The 17,329-nt window shown below is 35.5% G+C and overlaps 1 protein-coding gene across 7 annotated transcripts in view; it reads left to right on the top strand.

Moving 5' to 3' along the window:
- LOC135698449 (arginine-glutamic acid dipeptide repeats protein-like) overlaps window positions 1–17,329 on the top strand; it is a 160,331-nt gene that overhangs the window by 95,841 nt on the left and 47,161 nt on the right. For 6 of the 7 annotated variants that reach the window (XM_065218431.1, XM_065218430.1, XM_065218429.1 and 3 more), the window contains exon 4: window positions 5,335–5,719. In XM_065218431.1, coding sequence (XP_065074503.1) covers window positions 5,654–5,719 — 66 coding nt within the window. In that variant the 5' untranslated portion in view covers window positions 5,335–5,653. The remainder of the gene's footprint in view (window positions 1–5,334; window positions 5,720–17,329) is intronic. The other variant, XM_065218427.1, reaches the window with a different exon arrangement.

The raw sequence follows: 17,329 nt of genomic DNA, 5'->3' as shown, positions 1-17,329 counted from the left end.
ATTGCTCTAAAAATCTTTATTTTCACCACTTAACATTTTTGTTACGTCAAACCAATCTGAATTATTTCCGGATTATAAATCAACCGTGCTTTACCATGTAGTTCTTTTCATAACAGTTCAAAACTACCTTGGAATTTTCCATAGAATTCGTTTGAAATTTGCCTTACTAAGTCCATGAAATTCTTTTAAAAAATTACATTAGAATTCTCATCTGAAGTCCTTAAAATACTTTTTTTTTAATAATTCCCCAGCATTCAGAACTCGGTCGTGTTATAGTTGCTGTTGGAAGCAACAATTTGATGATGGGTGGTGGCGTTGAAATTAACACTACCATCAAACTCAGCTTTTTGGGGATGGAAGTGCGAAACCCACCATGGGCGGAATTGTCAATTACGTTACGGCTCTGAACGTGGATCTCGTCCAGATGGAAGCAACATACAGGAAAGCTGAGGTGAAATCCCTCTTGATAAAGTTTAAGCCCGAAGAGTGCTCCATACATTGCTGCATAACCCTGAGCAATTTTTTTTTCCATTATGATGATGGGAAGGCAGTTGCAAAATGCGGGAGATTATGTTCAATATGTGCGAGTATATGGTCTGCCACCTGAAGTTCCCGACAGAGATCTTGCGTGGAATACTGTAAATTTAAACGTGTTATCAGGGAGAAATTAATAGCAGAGCTTTGACTGGTGTACGGAGTGTATATATGGATGCGAAAAAGCAGAAGGATTGGAAGCAGCCAGAACAAGCAACAGTTGGACGACAAACGAACGTAGGACGAAGAAAAGCGTGACCAGGACGAAGATCGGAGTGTTAGCAGTTTGGATACTAGTTCGTATGAAGGTGTGGTAGCCGCAGGCGCCACAGCGGAAGCGATTGTGGTGCTCGTTGGAAATCGACGTGATGACCGTCGGAAACTGAAGAGAACGGAGAATGAGAACAAGCAAGAGGAAGTCAGGATCAGGAGCGAGTTTTTGTTTCGATTACCGGAAATGCCTGACCTACATAGTGTTAAAGCAAGTTTTGAATATAGTGATATACAAAAACTGTATTAATCGGTTCCGTAGAGTTTTATAATCATTTGAGCCTGTACAAATTAAATAATTGAAGAAAACACATCCAGCGAATATTTTTGGACGTGAATGCCTAATCTACTGCAGCAACTTTTAAAATAATATGATCTAAACTACCATTAGAAAAGGGCTAACTTTTTTATTTGTTTTATAAAAAAAATATAACTAAAAATTTGTTTTATGAAAGTTTAAACAATTTTCTACAGTTATCCTTTTGATTAAATTAGTACTGGGTTCATTATTCAAAAAAATGATCGACAGTTTGGCTCTTTTCACTGTGAACGCAAAGTTGCTCAAGTAGACGAAAGTTATTCATCGTCCACAAAGTTTTATTGTAATCTGACAAGGTACTACCAACTCCATACTTTTAATTTAGCAAACGGCATTCGTTAACTCAAATACATTCCATATGTCAAAACCGTTGTCAATTGCGTTTAAAGTGCATCGATGTACATTAGGGTGGGTCCATTTACAACCCTCTGTTCTTCACTGTTCTTTTAATGCGTATTGTGGTCCCCAACAACTGTGCAAAATTTGAACGAATTAGGGTATAATTTCGATTTTGTATGGGACAATGTTTGGGAAACGGGTCGATCCTATTCATTTGCTAACCGAAATTCCAAATATTGCTCCAAATATATTTCACAAAATCTTGAAGTTAGATTGACAATACTATAAAAAAACAACTTTGTGACTGTAAATCGATTTGATATTTATACAAAAAGTTACGAATCTTTCATGTTCCACCACACGCCTGTAGGAGCAATAGGGCAAAATTAATAAATAATTACTAGAAACTAGTTAATTTTGGTATATAAATACGACAGATATTAGAGAGTTGTATCGATTTTTCTCCTTTACTTTACTTAAATCTTTGGTTTTTGTTTTGTTAGGTAGGTTCCGATTCTACGTTTTTCTTCATTTTTGTACCTGTGATCATGACATTCTTACCTATGCTCAGGGCTGGTAGCAAGCCACTTTTTAGTGACTAAAAAGTCACTTTTCACACCAAAACGTCACTAAAGTCTCTATTTCCCTAAAAGTAGTTACTAAAGTCACTTTTTCACTACTAAAATAGAGTGAAATTTAAAAATATTAACAAAATGTTTAAATTCAGTACTTGGCACTAAGAAAGTCTAAAGTAGTTTTAACAAAATATACATAGGGGAAATGGCTCTAATGTTGGCCTATGGATCTAAGATTGGGCCCATCGCTAAAAATCTGCTATTTATCAATTGTATCTAGATGAACGCGTCATTGGGACGGTACTAATGGATATTTTTGGTTGCTATTGAAAATTTAGTCGATTGCTGAATTTATGTATGGGCCCATATTAGGAACACTTAGGCCGACATTACATACATTTCCTTTATCTGTTAAAAAAAAAAATTAACCAGGGTGACCAGTAGACTGATGCAAATTTTGACATTTTCGCTCCACAGTGCTCAAACGGTTCCAAATCGGGTCCTGATTAGTCTCCCAAAATTTGAACTCATTTGATAAGAAACTGACTTCGCACAAACCATTTGAAGTTTATATGGAAATTACTATGGGAAATCCAAACTTTTTGTTCATTGTCTTCTTACCTTTTTCTATAATGCACTGTTCAAAAATTCAAATGCTAAACTTATGGAAAACTTTTCTCAGCTTCAACTTAGCAGAATATAGTTGTTGAGCCAAACGTAAAATAAAATAGTTATTAATTGTTTAAGAGATTGATAATCATATGGCATGATCAAGCAGCTGTTTTGTGAGCAACACTGTATCTTGCAGTGTGACATAGTAGCCATGATTTTTGTGCTCTATTCCAAGCGCCAGAAACACCAATGTTGCCTGCTGAACAGTTGATTGAGCATAATCGTAAGACATTAGTGGCTTGAATTATTGATAAATTTTGATGCTTACATTATATTGAAAAGTGGTTCAGGACAAAGTTGTAGCTGAGTAAATTTTCTACGAGCTTAGTTATCATTTTTTAAAGCAGAGCGATATGGTAAATTGTTAGATGGATATGAACAAAACATTTGGTTTTCCCATAGTAATTTCCATATAAACTTCAAATGGTTTGTGCGAAGTCAGTTTCTTATCAAATGAGTTCAAATTTTGGGAGACTAATCAGGACCCGATTTGGAACCGTTTGAGCACTGTGGAGCGAAAATGTCAAAATTTGCATCAGTCTAGTGACCAGTGAACCGCAAAACTTTAGAAGACCAGGAAAACTATTGGGAAATGCTTTCAATTTCGATTAAAAATTGGAGAAAATAAATTGTAAATCTTGTAAACTTTCCAAAGGTATTTGTCTGTGATAGATTTTCAAAAGTCGTTCAAGGATATATCAGAGAAGAATACCAAAGAACAGACTACGGAAGTCTCATGTAAAATTAAGTGCTCTGAGGACCGATTTCTTCATCTCCGCTTAAATCTTATATAGTTAAACTTGGCTTAACACGTACGAGCGTCGCTTTTGATTGTTGTTTAAATGATTAGAGACGCAAAATTCAGCTCTGAAACAATTTTGGAAATAATTCCAATATAATTGAGAGTGCATTTTAACGATTCTAGGTTAAATTCTAAAAATAATTAAAAATTATTTATGAAATTTTGCCTAAGGGAGCTCTGATGAAAATTCCATGAAAATCCCGTGAACTCCAAAGATGGTCTCCAAAAGAATTCTAAAGATACGATACTACGATAGATGAGGAAATTCAATTATAGAGTTGATAGTTTCGTTATAGCACGGCAGTGTGAAAAAGGGTATACAAAGTAGAAAGCGAGCAAAGGACAATCTTGAGGAAGGTACGAATCAGGTAGTTGTTTACGTCAGATGGCGAGTGTGAAACAATCGATAGAACTGTTTCCGCACATCAGAGCAAACAGCGATCATTCCTTTTGCCGGTGGCAGGGGGAAACACCTCTCACCATCCCTCATTAACGGATGAGCTTGGTAAAGGAGATGCTCTACCCGATTCGTACCTTACTCAAAATAGTCATTTGTTCGCTTTCTACTTTCTATATACAAATTCACACTGCCGTACTATAACGGAACTATCAACTCTTTACTTTCATCTCCTCATCTATCGTATAAAATGTCCACTTTAATTCTGACATTTGATGTTAAGCATTTTCAACTATGAAAATAATCTTTTTCCAAGAATTTTGTTGATTGTTCTGCAAAGAATTTCAAGAATGCAATATTATTTTTGTAAAAGCTTATATGCCTCAAAGTTTAAGAGAAGGGGAATTATTCTAAAAAAGTTCTTGAGATCATTCTGAAGACATTCTGTGAAAAGTTCTTAGCGAATTATCAAAGCTATCTACCAAGATATATCAAAATTTTAAAGATTTCGAACGCAGAATCAAATTCAAGAGTCATCATGTATAACTTAAGCAAAAGTAAATTATTCAAATCACTTCAAATGTTCTTTACATGAGATTCCGTTGTGAGATTCGATTAAATTAGAGGAATTTATTAAATTTGATTTTAAGTTCCATGACATAAAAAGTTTATTTCAATATCAAACCGTATTTGAATTTCAAGATACCATGTAGTTAAGTTAAGTTACTTATTTAGCATTTACAAGTCACTATTTTTCCGTAATTTTAGTCACTAAAGTCACTACTATTATATCGCATCAGCTACGCATCAACTACCAGCCCTGTCTAGGGGATGAGTAGGTACTTAAGGGCGTTAGATTTTTATAATCCTTTAGTGGGAATGACACTGATGAAGACTGCACATTGTAGTCGAAATACGTATCTGTCACAATTAAATGGAAGATAACCTTTTTTGCTGTTCTATTTAAAATTCTCCGCATATCCAGATCATAACAAAATTCGTTCAAATTTGACACTGTTTTTGGGGACCTCAAAATACATCGGAAGAGCAATGTGGAACAGGGGGTTGTGATCCACCATACAAACCTCGACCCACCCTAATGTGCATCTGACTCTTCTTGACATTTCGACAATGTACAATTTTGACAGTGTCCTATAACTATATGACCTATAAGCTTGTTTTTGTTAGCGGACTTCCACTTGGCGAACGTTCAGTGTATTTCTATTATTTTGGAACATATTTATTTCTTCAATAATAATAAATTAAAATAATAATTACAATCTCTTCACTAGGGTGGGTAAATTTTTCGTGTTGCATGGCAAATTCTTATTTTTCTCGAATACGGCAATAACGGCGAATGTATGTCAGCTCGGCTCTAATGATCAGAAAAAAAAACTAAAATCATGTTTTCTTCATTCCATTACAGACTTCAATAATCTGCCGCTGCCAAACAGCCATCCCCCAGTCTGGCCCGCCAAGTGCAAATCGATGAAGACTGAACGACACAACACTAGCTTGCTGCTGGACGCTCGGTTCCCACGGTGTGGTGTCTAGTTCCCGTCTAAGTCCGCTCTGATTCCGTTAGTCCAACAGCCAGCAAATCCATCGATCTGGCACCTGTGCGCGCCAGCCGTAGTCTGCAGCCAGCCGAGCCGCTGCCACAGCCGACAAAACGGCTCATTCGACGTCTTCTCGTCGCCCTCTGGTGGTGCTAGGTCGTTCGGCAGTGCTCGAGAGGGGCTAATATGGCCACACCGCCAACCGAGGGAGAAATCAGAGTGGGTCCCGGCCATCAGGTAAACGATATCTATGTACGTAAGCCCAATTGTCCAAAAACTCACTGAAATCAACACACGGTAAAGCGGATTTGTTGTGGAACGGATTCCCATAATAGAGTGTGACTTTTGCCCGGTTCACAGGAGTCGAGCGATTTAGTTGATTTTTGTACCTGCCTAGTTTTGTTTAGTTTGTGTGAAAAGTACCCGCGGTAGATCGTGAAGATAATCGTATTTATTTCCAAAGAAAAAAAAACTATTCAATCTCTCTCATCTCCTCGTCGTTTTCGGTTTGCGCACTCTCCGGGCGCACTGTTTGTTTGTTTAAAAAATAAAGAAGATTTTCTCTTCGACCTAAAACGTGAAAAATGGATTCGGTTTCCGTTGATAACCACATAAATTATTACAACTCAGCAAAAAAAAAAAAGAGTACACACACTATGGAAATTGAGTGGAGCAAACTGCCAAGAGGAGGAAGATCATGAAAAAATCAAGAAAAACAACAAGCATAAACACATACCTATTCTGCGGTTGTGCCGAGCACATTCGTCGCTAATCTTTCATCTGTGGCAATTTTTCATTGCTTCTTTCAATATGTGATGAGATACAAGTCCATAAGCATGTAAACACGTGCTGCCGCTGCTGCTGTTGCCTTTGCGGGGTGCTGCTGGAGTGGAGTGGGTTTACGGTTACCCGATTCTGTACTTTATCGGTTCTCACTGCGTTACGCCAGTTAATGGTGGTACTAATTATTTGTTCTTGTTAACTGAAATGTATGATTATCTATATTGATGATGGGTTGGAATTTTTTGCCCAATGTAGCTGGTCGAGCTTGTTCAGATCGTTACACCACCCTACATTGGGAGAATAGAACTATGTTGCAATTCAAGACTGCTTTCAACCCAACCAAGAACGCTTGAATTTATTGAGGATTTCATAGAGGTCTGCAGATTTCCTGAAATATTAATTTTTTCAACTAAGTTCGAACTTTTGCCTCACCTAACTCTACTAGGGTTTTTGATGTTTTGGAGATTTAAAACTAATAAATTTAAATATCTGAATTTTAATGAACACTTATCACAGACATATCAACCTGAGGTCGGATTAGTATTGGGTAAATGTTTAGCGGATGTCGTTGTTGGTTCGATGTCGAGTTTCGTCTGTTATAAATCTAGTTGGTGTCAGATTGACTCAAGTTTTACGTCGGAATGTCAACCATAGCTTCATTCAACCACACGTTACATTCAGTAGAATGACTTCAAGCGAAGATGATCCATGCTTTAGTCACTTCAACAAAGCAGATCGAAATTATCCTTTCGAGTGAGGTCCCGTTGACTGTTACTGACACAGATTATTCTCATTTCCGCATTTGAACTGAAATTGAGAATTAGCAGTAGCGATGAACGGAGGTAAGAGTGGTCGAAATAGTCAAGATTTTCTTCATTAGAGTTAGGAGACTTGACTGTATTTATGATAGAAGTAACACAAATTTGTCATTTAAGTCAATTCAAAACTAGGATGTTCATTCTGTCAAATTTGCTATGTAAACTGCTGAAAAGTATTATAAATAAATTACTTCAGAAACTAATCACAGAAAAATCCACATTTAATTTCTTTTATTGCCGCTGAGCATTTATTATGACTTTATTTCAGTGATTTTCAGCCGAATATTTTTGTATATGCTTGTATATTTGTATTAAGGTTATTTAAAAAAACTTCAAACCTCTTGGAATGCTACTGTCAATCATCATGGAGTTTCTGTTTGGTCGTATGGAAATTATGTTGTTGAATTGAATAATCTGATACAAACCTTGTGGTAGATTCTGTGAAGTTCGGCAGAGGATTACTAATCATGCTGTTCTCAATTTGGAAATCAGTTGTAATTCGGCATAGGTTTCTTGATTTTTTTTCCCAAATCTGGGATCTAAAATTTTTGTGTGTCCCAAAATGCTGACATTTTTCTTTAATTCCCGAAATTATGAAGCTTTTCCTTAGTCCAGGGTTTTGATTTTTGTAAGCATGGGATCTTTAAAAAAAATCCAGCGAAGGTGCAATGCGTAGCACACATACATAAGCTTTAGTTGCAACAAGTGCGGCATAGATAGCTTCCTGTGCTTTTGCCTTGGTTTTCTTATGGTTCGAAACAAATTAATTGGTCACTGCAATGGTGATATTGAACTTACTTCCAATTAATTTGTTTAGAACAATTAGAGGCTTGGGATTTAAGTGCGCGATGCTCACTATGCCCTTCTTATACCCCTACATAGGGCTAATTACAGGACACATTCTACCACGTTATATCTTAGCTGTTTTTATGCCAGATTTAGTTGCATATTATTGCAGATTTGTTAAGTACAATAAATTTCTTAATATAAGTGATCAAGAGTTTCTGATTTAGGTAAATATTTTTTTTTCTTTAGATTTCTTTTTCTGAAATTCTATGTTTCTTAGTTCATAGTGTAATTTTACAAAATTTTACCTAATTAACGCGAAGATTATCCCTAACACATTTTTTCTGCTGCTTTTTCAGACAATCAGTGTTTTCCTTAGATTCTTGAAAAAAATTGGGCTTCGAAAAATTTGCATGATTATCTATCTAATTCAGAATGGTTGTAAAGTTTTTGGACTTTGAAGCGATTTGGAAAATGTATTGTGAACATATAAATAAAAGCTTAAATGTATTTTAATATTTTCTATTTTTTTCAATACTAAACAAATTTCTAATTCATTCAGTTTGCTATTTTTTGTGAAAATAATGTAAGAATCTTGAAATACGAGGACATTTAGGTCTCTCATGCACACCCTCATGCACAATTCAAAATGGTTGTAGACAAATTGATAGGGTTCCCTTAGTATTTTTTTCTTAATGGGATTCATGATCGTGAGAATTCTGAAATTTTGAGTTACGTTAAAGTAAACCAGGGAAATTAAAACTGATAATGCTCCCATCATGCCGTTTCATGACTGATTCTGATGAAATATCATATCATTTTTATTAACAGTTTGAACCCAATACATTTTCAAATTATTTTAAAATAAGATCTAAACTACGCACAATCTTTACCAAATTTCAAACTAGAAGAAATACTCTATCGATTGGAAGCTGTTATAACTATCGGTCAAGAAATGATAAAATACGAGCAGTTTTTTGGACTAATAAGTTTAGTACGCAAGGATAAGGTTTAAAGAGCCACCCACATTAGATCCAAATCTGTCGCGTTGTGGCAAAGTGACAGCTAAATCTATTGCAGGGCTGGTAGCGAGTCATTTTTTAGTGACTGGGTCACTAAGTCAGCTAAGTCAGTAAACTCACTTTTTCTTGTAATCAGTCACTATTCCAACTATTTTAGAGTGAATTTATATCAAGACGTTTAATCGTCTTTTTCTATCTACATTCTACATTCTAAATAAAATTACCTGAGTTTTCTAGGTTTTTCCAGATCTTTAGTTGATAAATTCCAGGCTCATAATAAGAAAGCTATTTTTAAAATGCGTTGGAAAATCAAAAAACAACTGTAATTAACCCAAACGTTTTAAAGACATGGCAATCAGTTTTAAAGAAACAGCTTTACATCAAATCCATTGAATGTTGAAGTTTAACACTTACTTAATTTCTCACTTTAATAAAGTTATAAAAAAACGTACTTTATTTAAGTAAGTCCAAGATCTAAAAATATTCAATGTCTTGAACTTTCGTATTCCATGCAAGGTTGCAAAGACTCATTTCAGCTAAAACAATGTTTTTCTAAATTATGAAATAATTAGATGCCATGATCAAATTTTGAATTGGTAGGATACAAGAAGAGGTTGGAAAGAATGTGTTTGACATATTAAACCTGTTTATTTCACTTCATGAGAGTCACAATCAGCGATTTTTCACAAACTCACTCACTCACTCACTCACTCACTCACTCAGCGATCAGCAAATCGCTCATTGTGACTCATAGAAAGCAAAATTTACAGGTTTTATGTTTCCAACGCATACTTTGTAACGGTAAGTTACAAGTAAAACATGCCATCATACCATCTTTTGGTTTTATTATTCCGAAAAACATTATTTTAGCTGAAATGAGTCTTTGCAACCTTGATTCCATGTACATCTTCAAGATAATGAAAATTTTCAAAGTGCCTGAATTAAGGAAAACAAATAAATGATTTATTTCAAGTTCGTAATTAACTTTAATAAAGATGAGAGAGCTTCATAACAGTCCCATTAACTTCACAACAATTGTAGGAACTTAAAAGAAGTTTTGAGGAATGAAAGGAAATACTCAAATCGGTTCTTTTAACATCTGAAAATTTTCAGAAACTTTTATGAAGTTCCTAGAATTTCAGAGCACATCATAGGTGTTAAGCGAACTTGAGAAATATAGAAAAAATGAGGGGTATTGTGTAAAGCGAGATCTGTTTATGTGCTACTTGCCCCTGCCCAGCCAGGATTTGGTCAACCGTCCGAGAGTAGTATCTGAAGGAGGCTTCAGAAACTAATTTCCTACCTAGCTTCTTCCAATCGAAATTGTTACCCATTAACCTCGAGCCCGCCACGAGTAATTGGTACCCACACTAATTGGAGACTGTTAAAAATGTAAATTCAAACATTACTGGTTTTTGGCTCCGCAAAGTGTCACACACGACTGAGCCTAGTAAATAAACGAACTAGTTAAAAAAATGTACGAACATTAAAGAAGTTCTGAGGAATGAAAGGAAATGCTGAGAATTTCAGTGAAGATCCATAAACAAACTGCGGGAACATTAGGAAAGTTAACACACTGAAAATATGGGGAACTTACTGGAAGCTTTAAGATCCTCAAATCGGTTCTTCTAACATCTGAAAATTTTCAGAAACTTTTATTAAGTTCCTAGAATTTCAGAGCACATCATAGGTGTTAAGCGAACTTGAGAAATATAGACAAATTGAGGGGTATTGTGGGGCTTTTTTAAGGCTTTTTTTTAATTTTTAAGAAGTTCTAAGAACCTCAGAAAAGCGACAAAGACCTAGAGATCTTTGAGGAAATTCAGATATTAAGAGCAGTTTATATGGCTTTAGTTCAGACTTTTGGAGCAGTTTAAAGATCTTTAATCGTAAATTTAGAAAAAAATTAGAACCCTTAGGATGTTCCGAGAATTTCAGGGAATTTCAGACCATCAGAGAATTTATGAAAACTTGGAAATATTTCAGGGAAATTTATCTCAATAGAATTGAGAGCCTTAGGGAAGCTTCGAGAACATCAAGACAGATCAGAGAATCAAAGGGCAGTTCATATAATTTCAAGGAAGTTGTAGAAACCTTAAAGAAGTTCCGGAAACTTCAGCTTAGCTCCTAGAGAATTATATGGTGTTATATCATGAAGATTTCAAGAACATTTTGAACATTTTCGAGATCTAGTTCATTAGAAAATTTACGTTTGAGTATTTTTGCAACAACTATTGAAGAAATTTGTTGTTCAATATGTTCAAACAGATTTCCGTTTGATCTTGAGATATCATGAAATCTATGCCAAAATTTCTTTGATTTGACTAAAATACTTTTATGTGATTAGGATCTTTTACGATTGGCTTACTATTATGGACTGCTCTACAAAGTATCGACAATTATTCATGAAATCTTAAAATTCCTCTTCAAGCTTAAAATATTCAACTGAAATTTGTTAAAATCCCACCACGATTCGTGACGAATATTGCACGTTACGCTACGTTTTTTTTTAATATCTGTGAAAGTTACTTCAGGAATTTTTCAAATTCTGGGATTATCTGTAGACATTCTGGGAGCTCTTTCAAAAATTATGTTTTTACGGATCCTGGAATATCCTCTTAAAATTGTAAGACTCAGAATCCAAAAGCTAAAAAAAAACCATTTTAGTATTTCTTTTAACTATCCAATTTTTTGTTTTAGAAAATGCTTAATGAATTCTAAAAAGAATCTGAAATTATCTCAAAACTATTTTAAAATAGGACAACAAATAAATAAAGGTCTCAAAAATTAAATTTGCTCAAAGACTACTTGTACAATTCCTGTAATTTGTTTCAAATAGTTGAAAACTACTGCATACAATTTTAATGAGTTGTCTTGCCACATTAGGCCTGGTGTCCACTCATGTGGCGACGTTGTAACATCACATCACATTTAAAAACATCATGTCGATGTCGTGTTTGTTCGAAGTTGATGCTGACTTGATTTTTTGACATGCTAGTAGATGCCACACTTTCGCCACATCAGTGGGCGCCTTGCCTTAAAGTTTCACCGAAACTTTTTTGATTTATTATAAACAAGATCAGTATTTCTTAATCCATTGCTTGGAGTATTTGACCCAAAAAGTTTACGAAAAGTCCGAAACCCGAAATTTGTGAATCTCGTGATTGTTTGTCGTTTTTGTAGCAACATATCGTACCCATCATATAATTACTATTCCAGATCTGAGTAATGCTTTTCCAAAACCACCCAACTGTCATTATAAGAAGCTTTTGAGTAATCACTTGGTCGTTTTAAAAAGTTCCTTCTGTCAGTACAGCGGAGCAAAAGGATAAACATTCGATTAAAATAGTTAAGTAGTTGGTAAGCATTGGAAATACTCAGAAGGAGAGATGGGCGTAGATAATGTTTTGAGCCAAATAAACTGTCAAAATCTGAGCCAATCGAACATTCCCATTAGAATTGTTTCCGCGGATTCCTTATTCTAACTAGATTAAATTTGAGAGTATTGCAGTTGCACTGAAATTCAATCACCTTTATGTTGCGTGTGCTTCTCAAATTCAACTAGTTTTTTTAAATCAAAAACAATATTCTAACTCTAGTGATTAATTGATCTTAGTTGGTTAATTAATGGCACCAAGAAATGTACAAAATAATGCGATGCACTCAATTATTATTTTGCACATAAATCTAATCAAAAATAATAGTCATGTGAAATGCTAGCCTCTAGCAAGGGATGCAAGATAATTTAGTAACAAATTCCTGCTGCCGAATTGCATTTTGTTTTCTCCGCCTATCTCTCCCTCTGAGTATTTCTAGTAAGCATGGACATTTTTAACGATTACCATAAAATCACAACTTAATTCATTGTTCACAACAATAAAAATCATGGTAGGGGAAATGGATGTAATGTCGGCCTAAATGCCCCTAATTTGGGCCCATACATAAATTCAGCAATTTTCTAAATTTTCAATAGCGACCAAAAATATCCATTAGTACCATCCCAATGACGCGTTCATCTAGATAAAATTGATAAATAGCTGATTTTTAGCGATGGGCCCAATCTTAGATCCATAGGCCAACATTAGAGACAGTTCCCTTATACGTATTTTCTCTGACAGTCAAGCTGCCCTAAGCGCATTGAGGTCAGTTACTTGTTCTTCTTAACTGGTTTGGGAATGCATTCAATTACTACAGCAGGTGGCTAGAAATAGTACAGTTAACTATTTTGGGTACCTGGGCACTGTGGGGTTGAAGGTAATGAAACAGCAGATTTGTTAGCAAGATTGGGATCATCAAAACCATTCCTAGGTCCAGAACCATTTTGTAGGGCGACAGAATGTACCTTCAAAATGGAACTAAAGAACTGGGAAAAATCGATGATAAATGACATTTGGAATAGACTATAACAGTTAGACAATCTAATAGATTTATATCACCTAATAAAGGAGCAACTAAAAGTCTTCTTAGTCTCTATAAAAAAGATTTATGTACTTTTAGTGGCCTACCTAGTTACGGACCACTGTTCAGCTAGGCAAATTAGAAGATGACGCTTGTCGCTTCTGCAAACTAGAGAGTGAAAACTCGGACCATTTACTATGTAACTGTGCAGTACTTTTTCATAAAAAGAGAAATTTTTTCGATAAGGGTTGTATGGATGTATGGATGACTTCTCCCAATTAGACAATAAAGTTCATTCGTTCTATCATACCTTACTGAGATAATGCCTTTAGTCAGCTATTGGAAATCACTCAAACAAATATTGATACGACACCCTGATGTGGCATACATTAAACCGAGGCCTGCCACAATAGATCAAATAACTGGTCGCAGTGGAAATTTACCAAACAAGAAAAAAAAAATAATCTTATGGACAATGGACGCTTCAAAATTGACTAAGATCGTGGAACATGATCTTTTAGTAAAATTTTTAAACTTTTTTTTTACACAGTATTTATGTGATTTGTGCATAGGAAAAATTTTTTTTTTTGACTGAAACATATGTTTTCTTTATAAAAAATTGGTGGGGTTGTGTACAAGACACGACCGCAAGGTTGACGTAGACTACGTTAAGCTGTGTATTGAAATTCTCGTGCATTTTTTTTCTAGATATTGATTTAAAATATAGTAGAAGTAACCTATAATTTCGGTCCTATGTACATATTTTGGATTTCCTACTAAGTAAAACTTGGTTAATTTCAGGGCCTCATAAAAATGCGAATACATATTCTATTTCATTTAGATCCTAAATTACAATCAGATATGAGTAAGGCTTTCTTCAAGTGATTCATTGAAGCGTCCAACAATGACCGTCATGATGGCTGATATTCCCTATCACTTCAAGATTTCTAGGACACAAATCTTGGACGGTTGTGACATGAAATTGAAACTCCTTGTCTATTGGACTGCAACAAACGTGAAGTTCCAGTTTCTTTGTTATAAGTTTTGTGAGAGCTGCTATCTGTACTCTTGAAATGTTTCTATGGTAATGAGATTGATCCTCAGCGATTCAACTTCAAAACGCTAAAAATAAATGCAAACACAAAAACGGAGTGCACAATATTACATCAATGTTATGCAACATTTCATAGTTGATCGAGATGATATCAATTAGCGATGAATCCCTCCAATAAGTTCTCGGTACATCTTTTATCTACCGATTGAACAAATACAAAAATACTAAGGCTGTGTTCCATTTGGAAAATTTTCACTTAGATTTGACACTTCGAAAATAAATAAAGATGTACGAAAATCCCTCTGTTGTACATCGGTCGATTTTCGAGAAAGCGTCTGTCAAATTGATTCCTTGTCTGTCAGAAATAAGTCTGCTGGAATAGCAGGTTTATTTGAAAATTTCCTATCTGTCAAATTTAAGTAAAAATTCACCAAATGGAACACAGCACAGAATCGTTTCTTGTTGTGTTTGTCGTATTAGATGCTAGATAAAAACTTCTTTTATCGATATGTGTGCTGAAAATACCTGGGCCGAGTGGATTCAAGGAGAAAGTCGACGAAGAGATTCTTGTCAGTGTTACTTAGGACCTAATGCAATGTTCAGCTTGAATTGTTTCGCTTAGCTGTAAAAAGAAAATCGAACATTACAAGTAGGCCCTTTTGAACACTCACTGTCGAATTTCAGAACATAGCACTGGAAAAAACTCGACGGTACCTCTATTTATGCTAAGAGATAAGCATTGCAAGTCCCTCCTACTTGAAGAATCATGCAACCGAACGGCTTGCTATGCCTCGCCCCCATCAACAACAAAAAACTGGGGTTGTATAAACCGTTCTATAGCATACTTTTCCAAGTAGGAGGGACTTTCACAGCTAATATAAAAGCATAAATAGAGGTACCGTCTGATAATTTCAGTGCTTGGTACAGAAAACTGTAATTTGTGTAGGAAAATCCTTTTTATCACCACAGAAACAGAAGTTGGGACCGGCCATGTATTAGGTGTATTGCAAAACACGCTCCGATGGGGAAGGGGGGTTAATTTGTCAAAAATATACGTAATTTATGGATGGCCCTAATTTTACTTCCAAGGCTGTGTCGCAATGGGTGAGTTAAATTTATCTCGTGGTTAAAAGTGACAGATGAGTTATCGAATAACTCTGCTATACAAGCGTGGTTATTTCGGACCGACAAGAAGTTAAATTTTGGTAACCGTGGCTGAGTTCTGGTTGAAAACTGATCAATTTCCGGCATTTTCGAAATGTCACGTTTAACCACGAGTTAAATTTAACTCGGCAGTTGGTACACAGCCCAAGAAGTATTTCTCGATTACTTTTTCGAAGGAACGTATCAGCTTTTGTAAACAGCGCATTTGATTGTCGATTTGGCGTACCTGGTAGCTTGCTCACGCATGCTAGTACTACCATCAGATGGGGGAAAATTTTCCCAACCTGTTAGCGGTGTTAGTATGTTGGGTGAGCTATTAGTTATGCCAAAACGACGATAAAATGCGTTGTTTACAAAAGCTGATATGTCCTTCCGAAAAGTAATCGAGATTTGTAGTTATCATTCAGGCAAGGAGCACTTGCGCCATCGAGGCGACGCCGCTACCAACGACGGGAACGACGCGCAAAGTTCGATGTGCAAACTCGAACTCTGCGCGCTTGACAGGAATCGCCTTCCTACTGCTTCTGCTGCTGCTGCTGCTACCTGCTTACCCGCCGTCCGAAGCGAAAATGAGTTAAGGCACATTAGCAGCGCTGTTTTATAACTTTTCTGATTCAAGCAGCACGATGTGCAACCAAATTGTACTTGATTATGAGGACTGGTTTTGGGGAGAACATTAATTTCATGAAAACAGTAAGAAATTATCACTTTTTATTTGTCCATTTTTAAAACAGTTTTTTTTTTAAAAGAAAAATTGAAAAAAAGTTTATTGCAACAGCTTACGAAAGGTATTTCCTATCGATTGGTGTATTCGGATTCTAATTAAATCTATAAATGACAAAGCTTATAGCGTTCAAAAAATTACACCTTCTCGTGACGGTCGTAGGTTAGATTTTCGATTTACCCCCAGACCTTCCCGTAAGACGTAGTCTACGTCAAAACAATAAAAACTATTTGTGGAAAATAATTCAAAATTAGTACTAATAATTCTACGATTTCGGTCAATTGACGTAATTTCGATTAGATCAGCCGTTTTTGTGCTATGATTTAAAATGACTGAATTCCAGTACAAATTTGATTCATTGCCCCTAGTGAACAATTATGCGAAGCCTATGGAATTCGGAGAAAGAAAATAAAATCTATTGAGTATAGAGTTGCTCAACGGGATATTTCAAATCGACATTTTGTAACAAAGTGACGTTCGCAGAACAAACTTCCCTATCATGAATAATGGTCCAAATTCAAGCTTTTTTTTGCGTCATATGTGCTGTTTGATGCACTGAAAATGGAAATGTAAAAAAGTGAAAATTGGCCATAGCCACTTTGCTGTCACACGGCACACCATAAATAATAAGAATGTATTATAGCCCAAACTGGTACTCTACTCTACATTTAACGTTTATCGGGTTTCAGATTTTTATGCGTTGTGTAAACTTAAATATTACGCTTTTGGATCATTTTGGTTTTGTATTTTGGTTCAAGTTAATTAAATTTCTCAAAATGGATCGCAAACAACGAAAGTATGAGAACCGCTGAACTAGAGTAAACGCTCATATACATAGTTGCGGTACGTTAGCAGCGTTAGGTGCCTATATTTGCGTATGGAGATTCTAACGAGCGTTTACCCTAGATACTCATTTTTGGAATTCTGGAATTAATCTTAAAAATTCTCCAACACTTCTGGGATCATTTAAAACATCTCAAGGAGTTTCATTTATTTAAATCTTTCGGTTGTAATAGTCTCACAGCTAAGCTAGATTACATTAAGGTGACGATTGCTGCCAACACAACTCATTTGTTATGTAATCAATATGGCTATGCAGGCACAGCATCGTTC

This window comes from Ochlerotatus camptorhynchus, unplaced genomic scaffold, assembly GCF_037179485.1.
Source record: "Ochlerotatus camptorhynchus isolate MF236.1 unplaced genomic scaffold, CSIRO-AGI_Acam_v1.1 ptg000086l, whole genome shotgun sequence".
Classification (NCBI taxonomy): Eukaryota; Metazoa; Arthropoda; class Insecta; order Diptera; family Culicidae; genus Ochlerotatus; species Ochlerotatus camptorhynchus.
The sequence above is the reverse complement of the archived record's forward strand: the minus strand, read 5'-3'. Positions and strand labels throughout refer to the sequence as shown.